Source organism: Diabrotica undecimpunctata, chromosome 5 (genome assembly GCF_040954645.1).
Source record: "Diabrotica undecimpunctata isolate CICGRU chromosome 5, icDiaUnde3, whole genome shotgun sequence".
In the NCBI taxonomy this organism is placed as follows: domain Eukaryota; kingdom Metazoa; phylum Arthropoda; class Insecta; order Coleoptera; family Chrysomelidae; genus Diabrotica; species Diabrotica undecimpunctata.
This window is the reverse complement of record NC_092807.1, coordinates 49114937-49135550: the sequence shown is the minus strand read 5'-3', so window position 1 is coordinate 49135550 and position 20614 is coordinate 49114937. Positions and strand designations below refer to the sequence as shown.

At 34.5% G+C, this 20614-nt stretch overlaps 1 protein-coding gene across 1 annotated transcript; it reads right to left on the bottom strand.

The window, feature by feature from the left end:
- Window positions 1–2456: 2456 nt before the first annotated feature.
- Window positions 2457–19905, bottom strand: LOC140442177 (uncharacterized). Its single transcript, XM_072533254.1, has 4 exons — window positions 19741–19905; window positions 17429–17625; window positions 13645–13928; window positions 2457–2893 (listed from the first exon to the last, which is right to left on the bottom strand). Exons 1-4 carry the CDS (start codon window positions 19903–19905, stop codon window positions 2457–2459), a joined length of 1083 nt encoding a protein of 360 aa, XP_072389355.1.
- Window positions 19906–20614: the final 709 nt, after the last annotated feature.

Genomic DNA, 20614 nt, shown 5'->3' with positions numbered 1-20614 from the left:
GTTAGGAAGTATTTCTCAGTTGACAACTTTTAGGATTTCGTTATTTTCTCTTATTTCTTTTCCATCTTTATCCTCCAATGAGATTATTATAGGCTTTCCTTGTAACGGTAATATTTGCCTACCTTATTGAATATCACTTATGGGGGGTTATAACTGGAGACAGAAATTACTGGGCTAGAGATAGTGTAAGCAAGCAAACTGAAACGTCTGCGAACGGCCACTCTTGGTCTTGCTGGAGAGCTGAGTCGTAAGTAATTAAATAAAAGAGGGACTAGAAGGGGTAACTACAAAGAACTGAATATAAAAAAATATTTACATAGATTTCCTGGGCAACACAATACAAGAAGGTTCCCAAACTATTTGAAAAGGACGCCGTTTAATAGAATCTTCCTGCTCAATGGAAAGAAAGACATTTTTTTCCTAAAAAATATTAAAAGGTGAAAATCTTTTTAAAGCAAATAATTCCACACTTGGTTTAGAGAGAAGCATTACATATTTATTATTACTTCACCATAAATAGTTATCACGAATAATAATAACAAAATTTAAAAACAAACTCACAATGGTGCTATTTGTAACGCAAGCTCCAGACGTTAAGGACACTATAGAAATTTAAATTATTATCAAAATGAAAATATCTAGATTTTTAAACGGAGCTTACATTGAGGTTAACATTCAAACAAACAATTCAAATTTATGGTTATGTACCAAATGTCCAAAAGGGATAATACTAACTGTCATATGTCAAAATGAAATAACAAACCCTTTTGAAACATTAATTATATTTTAAAATTACTTGCATTTAAAAGAAGAATAATATGAGAATTAGCCAATCCATAAAACTTATATTTATTACAATTTATTTGTTTGTCATGTAAACAAATTTTTTTATTGATAAAAAATGTTTATTTTTACTTAGAAAAATGTTTAACATCACTCTGACTGATGTATTTCCTCCAATAAGTTTTTGGGATTAGAATTGGACCAACACACTGTAAAATAACATACAACTGTGTCTTACTCAAGCTGCAAATTGGTCTGAAATGATTGGAAACATAAATAGACAATTCTTTGGAAGTTGGACAGTGGATTCGGGCCTTGGATTATCCTGGATGACAAAAATCTGCAATCTACAAAACTCGGCCTCTCAAACGCTCCTGCTTAAAACCATGTGGACCTCACAAATTGTTGTAACGCTGCTTTACCAATCTCCTACATAAAACACAACACAACAAATTGGTGATTAACAAAACTGCCGACATTGCCTTTGATTAAATTCACCTCTCCACATAAAGAAAATTGCAATTGAACTTCCACTTAAAATCCACACTGCTACTATCTACACATATTTCCATGACAAAAAAACGAAAATCGAACAACAATAACGAATTTAAAAAAGAAAAATCCGGTCTCAAACAATAAATAACTGCTTCCGCAGCTTATCTCATAATCTTTAAAAATAATTCGCCTCATCGCATACTTTCTCACCAACCCAAGTAGATTTTTATTTGATCAAAAAATATCAAAGAAATGCCCATCTGTGATATATAAACAAATTTTAAAATGCTTATATTATCAATCTCGGCGATTCAGAAGGATTGAAATTCGGTGTTTTGATACATACGAGGAGAAACCGTAATAAATCAAAATGCTGCATCCTAAGTTTGATCTTAAGCATTTCAGGCCTCGGTTCTTTTCTATTACTTTTTCTACCTTGTTTTCATTGTAGATCCCTAAAACTTCCTTTACTCCCTTTATTATTTGTTTATTCAATTCTTTGAAATCATCGGTGTTTCGCTTTCCTTCGCTTAGAAATGGGCGTCTCTTTTCCATCAACCGTTTTGTTTCATTACTTACTCCGTCTTCTTCATTGTTCGTTTTCTTTGCAACAGTTAGTCCTGCTTTCAAAAGATTTCGTTGCATTGCTTTATTTATCGTGTTCATGTCGGGATATTCTTGTTGATGATGTTCTACAAATTCTTTTCTTAAGACGTATCTCCCTTCTGTCGCATTTTAGTTTGATCTATCTGATTACAATAGTTATGTGGCCTGTTTCTACTGGTTTTTGTCTATTTAACAAGAATCCTTGCTCTTAAAAGGCGATGATCGCTGCCAGTTGTGAATCGATTGAGAGCAGTTATATCTTCAAAATTTCTTTGTTCCTACACAAGAAGTAATCGATCTCATTTTTCGTCTTTTTATCGGAAGATATCTACGTCCATTTTCGGTTTGCTGGTTTCTTAAAGTATGTGTTCATGGCATATACATTTTATTGTTCTAAGAAGTTATATAATTTTTCTCCTCTTTCTTTTCGTGTGTTATAACCATGCATCCCTATTATAGTTTCAGGATTTTCTTCTTTTTTACCTAATTTTGCGTTGAAATCTCTCATAATGATGGTATACTTTGTGTTATTTTGTTCTAATGCTGTTATCAAATCTTCGTAGACATTTCAACTACCTCTTCTTGATGGGTTGTTGTATAACTTTGGGAGCATACGCTTGTATAACTTTGATCTTGGTTTTATTATCTAGATCTATTATAATATAAGCTAGTCTATCAGAAACGTTTTTATATGTAGAAATGTATGGTGTAAGATACTTTTTAATAAGAAATCCTACTCCACCATATGTTTCGTGTATTTGCCCTGTATAGTATAGGCGATTTCCAGAGTTTGGATGCATGCAATGTTCGCCTCTTCTTTTCACTTCTGACAGTCCTACAATATCCCACTTTAACTTGGATAGTTCTTCTTCTAATTCGTAGACCTTTTCATCTTTAGCTATCGATTGGATGCTGTATGTGGCTAGTAGTAACTGTTTTTGTTTGTTCGTATCTATTTTGGCGCGTTTTGTTGAGCTTGTGCCTTCCCCAGAATCCGTGAGGCTGGCCGCTTTTCGGTCAGTATGTTATATATACATACTATTAATTAGTTAGCAATAATCTTACCCTACTTCTACATAATATGAAGACTTTTGTCGCAAACAAAGATAAAATATTGCACCGTGATAAATCACTTTGGTTTTTATTTGTCAATGCGTACTTAAAGTTTCATACAATTGGCACTAGCGTGGCGAAGAACCAAATGGAGATTGTGTTAACCTTAATATACAGCGTTTGAACGTAATATAGCGACAGAACGGAATCAGCTATAGGCGGTATTGAATATATGGCCGTAGGATGCAACTAATCATATGAATAATATGAATAAACTAAAAATTGTAGACGGTACTGAATATACGTCAGTAGTTGGCAGTAGTAGAAATATAACGTATGAGGTATGATGTGTGTGTGTGTGAAATGTCAAGTATGAAGGTAAAAAGAAGTAACATCAAGTCTATAATTGACAAAAAAAATCGGAATTAGCGGGACAGTTACAAGACATAATCTGAATAAACGACTTACCGCCAAGTTGACCTGCGTACTCGAAGGCTGATACACAAATAAAGTAATAGTTTTCGAAATACGTATGAGAGCTTCAATTTTCTTTAAAGAGGGGATTTTTTTTTGGTTCATGCGAGATTGGCCCTAATTATACTTTAAAATTGGGGAGCGACTCGGGTGAAAGGGACTAAATTGATTTTCGGACGTTTTTTAGAAAGCCAGCTTTAGAAAGAATTATACCTGTTCTTAGAAATGATGAGTTATTGGATAGACAACGCACACAAGCCTTTGACTTGTTTCTGAGAAAGGAAAGGAGCATAAGTGAATTATGACTAGCCTCGATATGCCAATTAGGAAGCGTAGCATAATTCTTCAAAGGATTTGTTAGCCATGAGCGTAGCTGAAAGGATTTTGTGAGGGCAAAAATTTGAAAGAATTTGCGGGATGATTGAACATGCTTCAGTTGAAGATGTGGATGGTGACGTAGGTGGTGAAATAGAATAAGAATAAGAATAGAATAATGGAAGAATAGAGATTAAATATATTGAAAATATTATTGTAGATTTTTATGCTAATTTTACATATTTTGGTTTTTTTTTTATTTTGCTTCATACAGCCAGTATTTAAAAGTATCTTCGAAACTTTTTACAAGTAAGCGTGGGTTTGTTACGGGTAATGTCGCTACCTACGCAACTATAATTGGTTTGGATTACTAGACTACTACAATCCATTTTATTAACGTATTTATTTAAAGCATAAAAAAATACAGGGCGAAACACCAAAAGAAAGACAAAGGAAACGGTGGGAGGATGAAGTTGCAGCGGATGCGCAAAATTTGTTAGACGTAAGAACGTGGGGAAGATCGGTGCAGGACCGGCAAGGTTGAATGCATAGTTTGGAGGATGTGCGCTATTGGAGAGGGAAATATAATTAGAAAACCTTATTTATTACTTAAATTTTTAACTGAAATCGTAATATTTTATGCACTGTATGCACCAAGGGTGTGATTAAGATGATTACGCCCGGAGAGCAAAATAATCCAGCCAGGGGATCTCTGAGCCTAGGGATAAATGTAGCTCGATGGGCATAATCAGCCGGTACTACCACTGGTGCATAATATATATATATATATATATATATATATATATATATATATATATATATATATATATATATATATATATACAAGCAATGCTGGATATTAGTGACTGTCGATATAAACAAACAACACAGTTTATTAGGGTTGCAGTCAGAAAATTGGCCGGAATGTTAATGAAACACTCTTTTGACTTTTTGTCTAGCTTTCGGAATGGTTTTATTTCATTTTCAAGACACTGTAATAAGAAAAATATGTAAATATTTATAAAATATCACAATTCTTCAGTGCAAATTACTGGTTGTTAAAAGTATTTATAAAAGAATTGATACTCAACATTAAAAACACACATATAAAATATAAAACATTGGACAAAATACATTCTTAAATTTTTAAAATTTAGGTAAAGATAATAAAACTTACTTTATGGCATCTTTTACTGGTGTGTTTTAACTCTGACACATAGAGAACAGAAAGTAAAAATCCTATGATTAAAAAGTAATTAGGTGTACTTAATATTATATTTCATTTTAAAAAATACTAGAGGCCCATCTTGGGTGATTTTACTTTTTAATTTTTAAACCTATCTTAATATATATATATATATATATATATATATATATATATATATATATATATATATATATATATATATATAATTAAAAGTAAAAAACTTTCGATCAGTACATATTGCCGGTTCTGACATATGGAATTGAAACATGGGCTTCTAACAACATAGTCGACAAACTTCAAGTGATTTAAAGAGATATAGAACGGAGAATGCTCAATATTGCTCAGCGATCGCAAATCCAATGATGGAATAAGAATGCCATCAAAGTAATAGACCTAATTTAAAAGATTGCCATGTTAAAATGGAACTAGGCAGAGCTCACATGAACAATGGAAGACAACCGTTTGACGAAGCGAAATATTAAATGGCTACCAGAAGCAAATAAGAGAAGTACAGGCAGACCTCAAACCAGATGGACTAATGACATCAAGCGAATGGCTGGTTACGAATTAATGCAAAAAACAACATACATATATGAATGGACACACATATGGGAGGCTTACATTTGACGACAAAAGGAACAGCTGCCAATGATGATGAATATCATCCCAAAAGTATTCCTTATTATTCATATATAGTCAGCAAATATAAGTCTACTATTACAAGAATAAAATAAAATCAGTGTGTTTTCTTGTCCATTTATATAAAATTTAAATTATAGACTCACCTAACTGATTTTGTGATAATAAGACGTTCTCAGATATAAATCGTATATTATTTGAGTGTTCTAAATATGATAAGAAAAGATCCTTTTTGGTGACCTCATTGCCTAAAGTTATGTCAATCAGCCAATATTTCAATTCTTGTTTCTTATTTTGAAAGAAAGAGTTGCGATTTATTGGTTAACTTGGTAGTAAAAGCAAAATACGAATTATGATGTGGAATTGCATCATTCTGTGGTAAATAGACTATCTCTTCCTGATGTCACTAAACACATGCACACGCACACACACATAAATAATAACCAAAATCGATTAATTTGACTGGAAATAGTCCTGAAAATGTAAAACCTATAAATGATTTAAAATGGCATGGACTTACATTAGAATAATCAACTATAGAGTATTTCATTTACACTAATGTAATAATTGTTCAATATATTATAGTGAATGGAAATTTAAATTCTATATACTCCCTAAATTAATTTAAAAGTTGATTATGTTAATAAATAGCGCAGACAATTAGGAGATAACGCCAAAATACATTATAAAATGTATGGAATAGAATTCAATTTATTATTTGAGCATCGGTGCATTTTAACCAAATGAAATTACATATAAACATATCAAAAAGTTTAATATATAAATTTCAATTGTTTTTTAAAACTAAAATAAGCATGTTAGAAATGAAAAAAAAAATCTAAAACTAAAAAACTAAAAACTAAAATTTTAAAACTAAAAAAGCATGTTACAAAAAAAAACTCCGCCTTCCCAAAAGAAATAAATGCTAAAAATTTCTACCAAAAGCTTTGGAATATAAAGGATGGATCAAAAGAAAGACGACTAATGCAACGGAAAACGAAAATGATATTGGCTACATGGAACCAAACAATCAGAAATATCCCAAGTTTTAGCGGAAAGAAAAATAGATATATGTGTTCTCACCGAGACAAAGGAAAAGGGAAAAGGAAATGAAGAGATAGGAGAATATATAAATATCTACAGTGGAGTCAGTAAAGATAACAGAGCTAAGAGAGGAGTGTCTATTGCCATTTAAAAACATCTTAAAAACAATACTAAATCGTGAAATAAAGTAAATGTACAACTGCTAATACTGGAAATAAAAAATAATGGGCACAACATCGTAATTGTCGGAGTGTATGCCCCAAATAAAGATGCAAATCCAAAAAGTAAAGACGATTTCTACAACAAGATGAATGAAATACTCTCTGAAGTTAAAGAAAACTGTGAAATCTTTATATACTAGAAGATTTAAACGGTAGAGTAGAGAGAGAAGAAAATAACAGAGTCGTAGGAAGATATGGGGAATAAATAACCAACGAACCAATGACAACGAAATAGATCTTAGAGATTTTGGTGAAACAATGTCTCTCAAAATTATGAATGGATTTTTCAACATAGAGTCATCCACAAATTTACATAGATACAACCTACTAGGAATCTGCGCTCGATAATCGACTATGTAATCCAACGTCAAATTTCCCAGCTGAAAACAACTGACGTAAGGGTATACCGTGGATTAGAATGTGGATCTGACCATCGTTTACTTATGGCCAACGTGATAGTTAACTATCGCAAAAACAATAACACTCAGGTACAGAATATAGAAAAGGGACAAGAAGTAACATCCCCTAAATATAAGCTAAAAAGCTTAAAAGAAGATTCAACGAAATTTCTTTAGAAATTATGACTGGCCACAAAATTACAAAATGTGGATCGAGAAAATATGTCAGCGGAAGAATTATACCAGCAACTTAAAAAATGCATTCATGAGGTTGCAATTAAAGCTTTGGGGTATAAAGACAAACATGAAACAAAAAATCAAGAATGGTAGTCGGAGAATATGCAAACGTTAGTAAACAAAAAGAAAACTGCTTATCAGAAATGGATGTCAACGAGAAAGGAGGAAGATAACAAGATATATAAAAAATTAAATCGGGATGTAAAAAGAGAAGTAGTAAAAAGTAAAAATAAGATGTGGGATCGAAGATGTGCAGAAGTGGATAGGTATATGCGTGGAACAAGAGTTGAGCGAGCGTGGAAGGTGATAAAGTCTCTCCGGCGGACAGAAAAGGAAAAATCTAACTTATAGTTAATAGATCTGAAACAGTGAAAACACCATTATGAGGTTTTACTGACATAGGATAGATGTAAATTCCAAGAGATCAAAATGGAAGAAATATCATCGAACTCAAAAATAATTGAGATAACAACCGGAGAGTTAAGCGATGCCCTCAAAAGATCGAAAAACAGTAAAGCAACAGGACCTGGAGACATAGCAATTAAGTTGGTAAAGTATGGACCAAAAATACTACATGATATATTTCACTATTTAACAAATGCTTAAAAGGACAAAATATCGCTGATGATTGGAATGTCGGATACATCAGCTCAATATTCAAGAAAGGGGATAAACGCAAATGCTCTAATTATAAGGGAATAACTGTTATCAACTCAGGGGTGAGGTTATACGGTTGAATATTAAAAGAAAGAATAGAATCAGAATACGAAGACATAGAAGAACAAAATGGATTTCGTGAAGGAAGATCGTGTACTGATGGTATATTCGTTATGCAGCAGGTAATCCAAAAACGGAAGGAAAGGAATCTATCTACCCACCTATTGTTTGTAGATTAAGAGAAGGCATACGATACGGTACCTTTAAAAAAACTGTTTCAAACATTGACGAAAGTAGGTTTCAGTAGAGACTATGTGGATGCTATCACAAAAATATATACAAAAATGCAAGAAGTGTCGTTAAAGAAGGAAACTTTATATCTGAATCATTTCCAATAACAAAGGGGGTTTTAACAAGGGTGTTGCCTATCTCCAACCTTATTTACAATATTGTTACGAACATGCTCTCGGCATGACCCAGGTAACGGTTGCATTGCATCTCTAATACTCTTTTCGAAGATTCGTGGTGTATCGAGTGCGAGAGAGAATAACCAGTCACGTAGGCGAATTAGAGGTGGGACAACGCCAGAATGTTCTCGAACAGTAACTTTATTATATATATGTAACGTTGTTAGGAGTGAGTTTAGTTGATAAGAGAGTACCGAACTGTAAAGTTATAAATAAATATTTGTATATAAATTCGAACCGCTCGTTTTATTTAATCTCGCTACAGTTGGTGTCACGGTGTGAGGATAATTAATTTATTTAAAAATAAATTTAGCAGTGACTTATGAAAAAGACTTTTGAACAGTTAAAAAAAGTACACGTGCCTGACCAAAGATGCTGCTAGTACAACTCTCAGTAAAACAGTTGCGTGAACAGCTAGAAGAACGCGATGAAGATTGCAGCTGGTCCAAGAAGATCCTCCAAGAACGACTGAAGAATGTTCTTAACAAGAATGGAGATGACCCAGAGACATTCCATTTTCAATCAGCAGAAGAAGCAGTTTTAATGAAGATCGAAGAGAGTTCCAGAAAAAATGATAAGAAATTTGAAAACGTCTCTCAAATGATAGAAGAATCTTCTAAAAGAGATGATAATAAATTAAAGAATGTTCCCAACAGATTCGATGAAACATTCGAAAATGTATTTAGAAGATTCGGCGAGACTTCACAAATAATTAAAGAAATATGTATTCAAAACAATGAGAAATTTGAAGAAGTCTCAAGAAAATTCGATAAGATACAGAAAAATGTAAACGACAAGATAGGAGACGTAGAAGAGAAGATCAAACAATTAGAGACCATGATAACTAACACGAAAGTGCTACCACCGAAAGTATTTATACAAAGTATAAATAAGAAGTAGAATCCAACGAGCAAGTGAGAGTTTGCCAGAATTTGAAGCAGATATTGCTCGTATAGCGCTGTTGGCATATCCAGAGGCACCAGACAACATTTTGGCAGAAATTGCTGTAGATGCCTTCGTCAATGGGTTAAGAGACAGTAAACTACAGAAAGCTTTACGACTAGCAAGACCGAAAGTTTTAGATGAAGCGATCGCTATTGCCTTGAAACATGAAACAGCTAGTCAAGTTTCACGGAGCTATCGAGTACGAATCTCTGAAGAGAACGACGTACAAAACGATAAACGTCTGGAGGAAATCGTACGGAAAGTAGTTCGTAACATAATGCCGAAGAGACGTGAACCCAGATGTTGGAATGGTAACGACGTGGGTCACATTCGTCGTAAATTGCATGAAAATAATTCAACTGTCAGAAAGCTAGAACAGATAGAACACTGGGCTGGAAAAAGTCATTTAAATGCTGATGCTCAGTCAAGACGGCCATACAGTGCAAATCGTAATCATTGTCTTGAATTAGAAGAACGACTTTGCCCCGTGAGACGAACCGCCGTCATTAATAATCAATGGCAGCCTCAACAGCTACAAGACGCTCAAGCAGATGATCCATGTATAAAAAGAGTATTGGATTGGATGCGTCGAAGTGAAAGACCTTCTTGGCAAGACATAAGTGCATGTAGTCCAGAAGTCAAGTGTTACTGGAGCCAATGGAATTGCCTAGTGCTGAAAGATGATCTTCTGTATAGAACCTTTGAGAACGATGATGGTACAGAAACTAAGCTTCAGTTGATTGAACCTAAAAGTAAAGTGTCAGAAGTATTGCGTCAGTTGCATGACGGTGCATCAGGTGGACACTTTGGTATCACGAAGACTCTGCAAAAGGTTCGAGAACGGTTCTATTGGGTGAACTGTAAAGATGATGTAAGAAGATGGTGCCGGAGATGTGAACTGTGTGCAACCAGTAATGGTCCAGTTGGTAAAAAGAGGGCACAAATAAAACAGTACAATGTTGGTAGTCCTATAGAAAGAGTAGCAATCGACATTGCAGGTCCACTTCCAGAGACAAATGATGGAAATAAATATATCCTGGTAGCCATGGATTATTTTACGAAATGGACTGAGGCCTATGCGATACCAAATCAAGAAGCTGCTACCGTTGCAGAGGTACTGGTTAAAGAATTCTTTAGCCGATTTGGTGTTCCGTTGGAGATCCACTCAGACCAAGGGCGAAACTTCGAGTCAAACCTTTTCCAAAACGTTTGTAAATTGATTGGTGTCAATAAGAGCAGAACGACACCTCTGCTTCCTCAATCAGATGGAATGGTCGAGAGAATGAACCGAACGATGGGTAAACACCTGTCAAAAGTTGTATTAAAACATCAAAGAGATTGGGACCAGCACATTCATTTATTCTTAATGGCATACCGCTCGGACGTGAATGAAACTAGAGGCCAGACTCCAACCTGCCTGATGTTAGGTCGTGAAGTTCGTTTACCCTGCGACTTAGAGTTTGGCTGCAGACCTTCCGAAGAACATGTTGCTAGCGAAGATTATGTCGACCGCCTGAAGTTAAGAATGAACAACATTCATGAACTTGCCCGACAACACATCCAGATAGCCAGTGACAGAATGAAAGATCAATATGATTCTCGATGCAAGAGTGAAAGCTATGAAGTAGGTGATCTTGTGTGGCTTTATAATCCACAACGTCGTCGAGGCTTGTCTCCCAAACTGCAACGACAATGGGAAGGTCCGTATGAAATTAAAAAGAAAATAAATGACGTAATATACCGAATTAGGAAGTTGCCGAAAGGTAAACCAAAAGTAGTTCACATAAATCGTCTTGTACCATATGCTGGCTCAAATGAAACAGAAGAAGCACGAACCCTTTAACATGAGATCAAAGATGACCGGCGACCAAGCTTTAATGAATTTATGTCAAATTACGCAGAGAAAAAGAGTGCTAGATTCGGCGTGACCACGGAACTTCAACAGGATCTTTTTAGTGTTCCGCATAACGTCTCTCTAGCCCACTGTGTTGCCCAAGATCTTGAGATGACTAAAGGAATCTCATCCGTATTTTATAAGAAATTCGGTCGTTTGGACGAGTTAAAAAACCAGCAGCCTAAAGTTGGAAGAGTACTGAGATTAGAAGATGGTTCTCGATCTTTGCTGTATATGGTGACCAGGAAGTCGTATACAGACAGGGCAAGCTACGAGGATATATGGCGTGCTCTAACTAATTTGAAGAAAATTGTGTGCAATTACGACATCAAGAATTTGGCCTTACCCAAGATAGGCCATGCACTAGATAATCTGGACTGGAAGATTGTCAGAAGCATGCTTGAAGTAATCTTCCGAGAAACCGGCGTACGAATTACTGTGTGTTGCATTAACCCGATGAGATCGTATCCTTCAAAGTCAGTAGACTGTTATTTCTTTCTAAAGGGTTCATGCAGAGCTGGAGAGTCCTGTAGATTCCGCCATCCTGTGCCTACATATAGAGTTGCTAATCGGGACGATCAGATTTAAGAGGGGAGCAGTGTTACGAACATGCTCTCGGCATGGCCCAGGTAACGGTTGCATTGCATCTCTTCTCGAAGCTTCGCGGTGTATCAAGTGCGAGAGAGAATAATCTGTCACGTAGGCGAATTAGAGGTGGGACAACGCCAGAATGTTCTCGAACAGTAACTTTTATATATATATATATATATATATATATATATATATATATATATATATATATATATATATATATATATATATATGTAACGTTGTTAGGAGTGAGTTTAGTTGATAAGAGAGTACCGAACTGTAAAGTTATAAATAAATATTTGTATATAAATTCGAACCGCTCGTTTTATTTAATCTCGCTACAATATATACACAATCATCGCTAGAGCAGCGGAGGAAACAAGTATCCAGAATGGGAATAGACAGGCCTTGGTAAATGTCTTATAGCTTTATTTTTCGCAGATGATCGGGTATTCGTAGCGAGTGATGAGGAAGACATGGACTACATGTTTAGAAAACCAAAGAAAGAATATGAAAAAGGGGCCTCAATATGAATATGTCAAAGATAGACTATCTTAAAATAGGAGATAGTGAAGGAGATCCAGAGTTATAAATTAGAAACACAAAAACATGCAATGAATATAAATATCTCGGATCTATAATATCTAAAGAAGGCACTACCAAAAGAGACATCGAAAACAGAACGCAGCAGGGAAAAAAAGCTAAACATGTAGCTGTAAACATTCTAAACTCTCTAGTATAGTCTAAAGATATTAGATAAGAAACGAAATTGATAATCTATCGAACTTTGGTAGAGCCTATTATGACTTATGGGGCAGAAACCATAGCTGCATATCTTGCCAAATTTAGTGGTCTTAAATTTATGTGCAAAAAAACTAGATAAATTGTCGGTGATGCAATATTGACACGAACTGAGGTAAAATTATTATTATTACTATTATTACGACAGCGTTAAACGTTATAAAGTGCGACTAGCGCGAAAAAAGTTTAGAGCTCATCCAATGCTGGATGAGAGCTTATCTCGCCCTCTTGAATAACGCTGGGCCCATAACGGTTTCTTAAAATTAAGAAATCGTTCCCTTGACCCTAGATGTATATAAAGGATCTGTTTATATTTTACATTACCTTCAACTCTCGTTTCACTGGTAAAATTACCTGAGAAGGTTATTTTTTAACTTGCTTTTCTGTTCTGGATTTTTCCAATGACTCAAACCGATAATTTGAAAATCACTAATGATTTCATTGTTATGATTTTTTGAGATGCTGATCAATTTTTATAACACGTAGTATCTTTTTGATCGGTGTTTAAAGATATTGTAAGTAAAATGCACAATTTATACTCTGTTTTACTCAGGTTACTCCATCTTACAATTTATACTCTTACTCTGGTAATAGTTGTTGGCTCACTTCATAGACCTCGGTTGCGAGGATTTGCGCGATTATATCTATTACTTCTATTAAATAATAGAATACTCGGATACTGATACTTTTGTGCTTATTAAAATCAATACAAATATTATACTACATGTTTAACAGAGGTATTACGCATATTGTTGGAATAAAAACACCAAGAACCAATATTTTAATCATTTATTAATTGTATTTAATTGTCGTATACCTGCTCCATTTGTACAGAAATAGTTAACATATTTCTCTCGAACATTTGAGGCTTGTCGGGAATAATTATTACTAACTTGTTGATGTAGTGCGTGTAGTACTGGCGGTTGATTTCTCAAAGAACCTAAAGTGATATAGCCTGTTCCTAAATCTTCTGTATCGACAAACCTAAGTGTAGTGTAAGTGGCTGCAGAAGACTTGCTTAACCAGTTGTGTAAAGCCGTGGCAGCTTTAACTATTGAAGTTACCTTCCCCGGGGAAAGTGCTATCGGTCTTTCAAATATTCTGAATGTCAATAACAAAATTTCGAAAGTATTTTCAACAATTTTAGAGGCTTTGCTTAACCGACAATTAAATATTCTTTCTCGTAATGTCAATTTTCGTTTAGAGAATGGTTTTAGAAAATAGGTTTTAGGGAGAAAGCGTCGTCAGCTACAATTCTTCTTCTTTACGTACTTTCTTACGTACAATCTCCGCGACGGAGGTTGGCAATCATCATGGCTATTCTGATCTTAGATGCTGCTGCTCTGAATAGTTCAATTGATGTGCATCCGTACCATTCCCTCAAGTTACGCAACCATGAGATTCTTCTTCTTCCTACACTTCTCTTGCCCTGGATTTTCCCTTGTATAATCAATTGAAGTAGGTTGTATCTCTCATTACGCATAACATGCCCCAGGTATTGCAGCTTTCGTGTCTTGATGGTTTCCAATACTTTCATTCTTTTGTTGATTCTTCTCATGACTTCGTTGTTTGTTACATGCTCGGTCCATGATATCTTCAGGATTCTTCTATACACCCACATTTCAAATGCTTCCAACTTTTTAGCAGTCGACGCGTTAAGTGTCCATGCTTCTATCCCATAAAGCAGAGTCGAGAAAATATAGCACCTTGCCAGCCTAACTCTCAAGTCCAATTTTAGTTCTCTTGCACAAAGTGCCTTTCTCATTTTATTGAAGTTTGTACGTGCTTTCTCTATTCGAACTTTGATTTCTTTGGAGTAATCGTTTGTGTGATTAATTATTGTGCCAAGATAGTGGTAGTTTTCAACTTGTTCTAAAGCACTACCGTTAATTGTCAGGCTTTCACCATTATTTTGGGTTTTTGATATCCTCATAAATTTGGTTTTCTTGGTGTTTATTGATAATCCATATTCCTCTCCATACTCAACTATCTTGTTCATTAGCTTTTGGAGGTCTCGGAGGTTGTCTGTTATTATGATAGTATCGTCCGCGTATCTAATGTTGTTAATTGGTGTTCCATTGACCTTGATTCCTGCTGTTTCTCCCTCAAGAGCTCTTTTCATAATTTCTTCAGAGTATGCATTGAATAGTAGTGGTGACAATACACACCCCTGTCGCACTCCTCTTTTAACTTCGAACTCTTCTGATGTGTGTTCATTAATGCGTACGTGTGCCTGCTGTTTATAATATAGATAGTTATAATTATAATTCGAAGGTCATTGTGTTGTATTTGTTTTGCTTTGAGGATGTCCATTAGCTCTTTGTGGCGGACTTTGTCGAAAGCTTTGTTGTAGTCTATGAAACAGACGTACATATCTTGGTTCACATCCAAGCATCTCTGGATTAGTACGTTGAATGCAAATAGAGCTTCACGGGTACCTACGCCATTACGGAATCCAAATTGAGTTTCTTTAATATCCATATCAAGTGTTTTGTAAATGCGTTTATGAATGATCTTTAAAAACAATTTGAGTGTGTGAGACATCAGGCTTATGGTACGGTGGTCAGTGCATTCTCTAGCATTTTTCTTTTTTGGGAGACAAATGAATGTTGAGGTCAACCATTCGTTGGGTATGTCACCCGATTGATAAATTTTATTAAAAAGCTTTAAGAGGACATCAATGTACTCATTTTCTATTATTTTAAGGATATCAATAGGCAGTTGATCTGGCCCCGGGCTTTTTCCGTTTCTGGTGTTCTTTAGTGCATACATTATTTCTTCCTTTGTAATTTCTGCACTTGTTTCTCTGTCCTCAAAAGACAAGTCTTGTGGGTTTCCTCTTTCGTCGTCGAAGAGCTCTTCCATATACTCTTCCCATCGTTTTAGTTTTTCGTCAGTCGTTATCATAGTATTTCCATTTTTATCTAAAAGAGTTGTATTGTGGTTTCTTTTTTGCAGTCCTGCCATTTCTTTAACCTTTTTATGTATGTTGAATAGGTCGTATTTGTTCTGAAGATCCTCTATCTCTTTACATTTTTCCTCATAGTAAGTTTGTTTTGTCTCTCTTATCTTTTTTCTGATTTCGTTGTTAATGATTTTGTAATTGTGACTGTCTTTGTTCTTGGCTTGTCTTCGTTGTTCCATCATGCCGAGTATCTCGTCGGTCATCCAATTGTCTTTCTTTCGTGTTGGTTCTTTTATTATCTCTTTGCATGGAGCGAGGAGGCAGTTTTTTAGTGTTTCTCATTGTTCGTTTATCTCGTAAGGGTTAGTATCTAATTTATCAATGTTTTCGTATATTTTCTGTTGAAGTTTGATTTTTATATCAACTTCTTTCAGTTTTCTAACATCTAATTTTGGAGTTCTTTGTGGTTTTCTTATACGTTTAAGCTTAAGCGTGACATTAGCGATTAGTGGGTTATGGTCTGATGCGACATCTGCTCCTGGATATGTTTTAACTGAATTGATGGTGTTACGATATCTCTCTTTAATCATTATATAGTCGATTTGGTTTCTTACAACTTTTTCCGATTTATCTGCTGGTGATCGCCATGTATATAACCGTCTCATTGGTAATTTAAAGAACGTGTTTGTGATTATTAGACTTTGTTCTTGGCAGAATTGTATTAGACGATCGCCTCTATCGTTACGTTCCCCTAGTCCTTGGTCTCCCATTACTGTTCCAGCTCTTCCTTTGCCGACTTTTGCATTGAAATCGCCCATAACTACCGTGATTTCCCTGTTCTTTGTCATTTTCCCAGCTACAATTACCATTTCTAATATGCTGGTTACATATTTAATTGCAAATTTTCCAAATTTTCATACAAGGTACTGTCTTGAAATATTTCTTCATAAAATGCTCTTCCTTGTGCGCCAACGTCTATGTATGTAAAATAGTAATCGGCATCCACCAATGTTAATAACATTATACTATATGTACCTTTAAAATTATAATAATCAGAACCTGCATATGAAGGATTTTTAATGACAATGTATTTACCATCCATAGCAGCCACACATGCTGGAAAATTTCATTTCATAGCAAATCCTTGTTCTATACGGCGCCACTCAATGTCTGTCGCAGCGAACTGCGAGAGAAAAAAAATAATGTAATATTTTATAGATACAAAATGTAAAGAGGAGCTGATGCTAAACATTATATATATATATATATATATATATATATATATATATATATATATATATATATATATATATATATATATATATATATATATATATATATTGGTTGAGTTCTTAATTAACAAGCCAACTTATTGGAGGCACCGTGTCCCCTTCAACATAAGGAACGACCACTGAAGATATCGCTTCGTCGCAAAAAGAAGCAAATGGAGGAGGAAATGAGTCAAAATGTATAACAGACAAATCATCAGTTTTTAAATTGCTAAGAAAGATTTGAAAGAAGATGAGTTTGAAATTTATGGTCGCCCTGTCCCTCTTCGAGTAATCCACTCTCTTATCCATATTCTTCTTTTCTGTTAATATTTTCTGCTAATTTCTTAGCTAGGACATTTGAATTTGATGTGTAAATGGAAAATTTAATGGAAGTCTCTTGAATTTAACTGACTTGATCAACTCACATGACTAATGTAAACTCCGCAGAATAGTATGTTTTAAATAGAACACAAACAGCCACATTTAGTGGCTGCAATTTGGTGAAGGTGAAACCATGTGGCGGTGAAGTGAGCATGGTAAAGTTGCTTTCATGATTATTCAAGATCAGTAATGTTGGATTTATTTTGGAACTGTTCGAGTGTTGTATAAAGCCTAATAACAGCTACAAATAATTTAGAGTTCATCTATTCTGAGGGATTTGCAAGTCCCAATGTAGCAGCAAGTGCTCCGTTTAATATGTGATGCTTAAAATTATCTCTTGGGAAGATCATGACAGAAAGTAGTGCAGTTCCTTAAACATAAGGGAGCAAGTATTGTAGCAAGTCATACTTTTGTAAAATTTACAAACCTGTTGAACTTATAATTCAGCAGGTTGTATCCAATACACTTCGTTGGCCGATTGTAATTTTATTGATTTGCTTTACTTCCCTTGGTGTAAGAATCTTTAATGACTTTTGTAATTTTTTGTTGATGTTTCATCTAAATTGAAAATTTTGAGTGCTTTTAGAAAATCCATCAAATCACTTTAAAACTTTCTCTAAATTTCTAAAAAATAATACATTACGATTAAATGATGTACCTACCCCTTGATAAACTACAACCTGCCAGTTGGCGGATGCTGAGTTCGGGATATCAAAGTTAAAGTCATGAAGCCAGTTAATTCCAGCAGACTTTATTTCTTCCCATTTTTGAGGCATATGAATTGTGTTATAAAGACGTAAGAGTTCGTAAGGCAGTTACCTCACTTCTTTTGTAGACTTTCTGTAACATATTTTGCTGCATTGTATTACGTAATTTTTAAGCACATTTCTTGTTCATCATTTAATACCCTTTGAGTATCGTAGTGGAGTTTACACAATAATACGTCGTTGGGAACTTTATTAGCTTTCTTTATATTTAGTATTGCACTAATATTTGATATTTATTGCAATTTCTCTTGGCAGCTTTTCTGAGGCTAAAGTTATGTTTTAATAAATCATCTACATTACTTTTCATAGCCTCTCTGCTAAATAACCCTTTGTTAGATATTTTTTTTCGACCGCGAGACATCTGTAATAAAAAATGATAATTACAAATTAGGTTACAACATTGTGTGCCACCTTGAGACACGTCCCATGGTGGTCAAAATATTTGTCTCAAGGAGGTCCATAATACATTATAAATAACAGTCGTTTATATTGTAAAACAAAACAGACAGTCAGAGCAGAAGATAATAATAGTTTTTTTTAGTCACTTAAGAAAAAACTTTTAAAAATATCACATCTGGAATATTTTATAATTTCTTTGATAAATAAAACAACTCGACGGTCGATTAATAAAAAGATATTAGCCTGAGAATATTAACAAAATATGTGCCTTCATCTATAAGTCGATAAGAAGGGACATAACCAAAAAAACAAACAAAATTCTTTTCTTTTCAAACATTCATTCTTTCCTTTGTTTTATATTTAACGACAAATATAAAACAAAAACCTGATACAAACTAAAAAATATAATAATAGTCTCCCGTTTTATACCGCTGTCGCGGCTTTGGGAGTATAGCAGGGTAGTCTGCTATATCTAGGGCCTACGGTATACAAGGAAGGTAACATGGCCAGTGCTACGCTTCAACCGTCTATTATTACCCCTGGTTTTACCCAAGGTACTCATTTTTATTCAGGCTGAGTCGACCTGGGGCCTATAGACATTTTTAAAATGTCTAGATGTTCTTGCCGGCGGTGGGATTCGAACCCCGGACCACCGGCTTGCGAGGCAAGCATCCTACCGCTTGCGCTACGCAGGCCCTTTACTAACAAATACATAGTTAAATTGACAAAAAATTATTCAATTAATTGTTAAAACTGTCTTTGACAATGCTTTGGTGAACAAATCAGCTAACTGATATAATCAGCTAACTGATATACAATATGTCTTATTCTGCTATGAAATTGTTGTGCCTGTGTTAGCTTAATGACAGATTTATTATCAATAAAAATATTGACAGGGGAGACATCAATTCCAATCTCTTTTAATTTTTTTTAAGCCATATAGCCTTCTCTAACACCAGAAGCCAAGGACACATATTCAGTCTCTGTAGTTGATTGTGCCACTATGTTCTGCTTTTGGCCCTTAGGACTATTGTCTAGCATAAATACATATCCACTAGTAGATTTTCTTGTATCTAGACAGCCAGCATAGTCTGCATCAGTGTAGCCTATTACCTTAATTTAAGATATCTAAAAATTCGTTTTACTGCTTTCCAATGTTCATCACTCCAAGCATTAAAGAATCTGCTTACCTGATTAACTGCAAATGTAATATCTGGACGACTGATGGTTGCTAGAAATATTAGTGAACCAACAGCCTCACGATATGGCAAAGATTTATTACAATTTAAAATATTTTCTTTAGACAAAGGTATGCTAGGTTCAGCAGGAATCTTTAATGGATTAGCATTAGTCATATTAAATTTACTAAAAAGTTGTTCTATATAAGTATGTTGATAAGTAGTAATTGTATCGGCACTAGATTTTGTTCATTGTCAAGTCCAATAAAATGTAACTTATTATTTCAATTCACAGTTATTTTAAACATTTGCTTAAAATTTCTATAAGTTCATTAATAGCACTTTCAGATTTTGACATGACAACTCCATCATCAACATAAATTGCTAAAGAAGTTTCAGAATTTGCAAAATTACCAAGAAAATCACATTGATTATTTGATTGATTGATTTTTGATTGTCTAAAGTTAAATTTATTAAGAAAATATACAAACTTCTGGTTCCAGAATCTTGGTGATTGCTTAAGTCCATATAAGCTTTTATTTAATTTACACACTAAGTTGTTTGACTTCTTACTTTCAAAACTAGTTGGTTGCTTCATATACACACACTTTGGCAAGTCACCATACAGAAATGCAGTCATACTGCACAACCGGCGCGAAAGTGTCTTCATAGTCTATTTCACGTTTTTGCATAAAACCTCGTGCAACCAGATGTGGTTTATAGCAAACAGGATTACGATCTGAGTCAGTCTTAAGACGATAAACCCACTTATTGTTTATCACTTTGCACCATGGGGCAATTTTACCAAGTTTTATGTGTTACTAAATTTAAGGGCTTCTATTTCTTCCTCAATTGCTTGTTGCCACTTGCTAGAATCCTCACAATT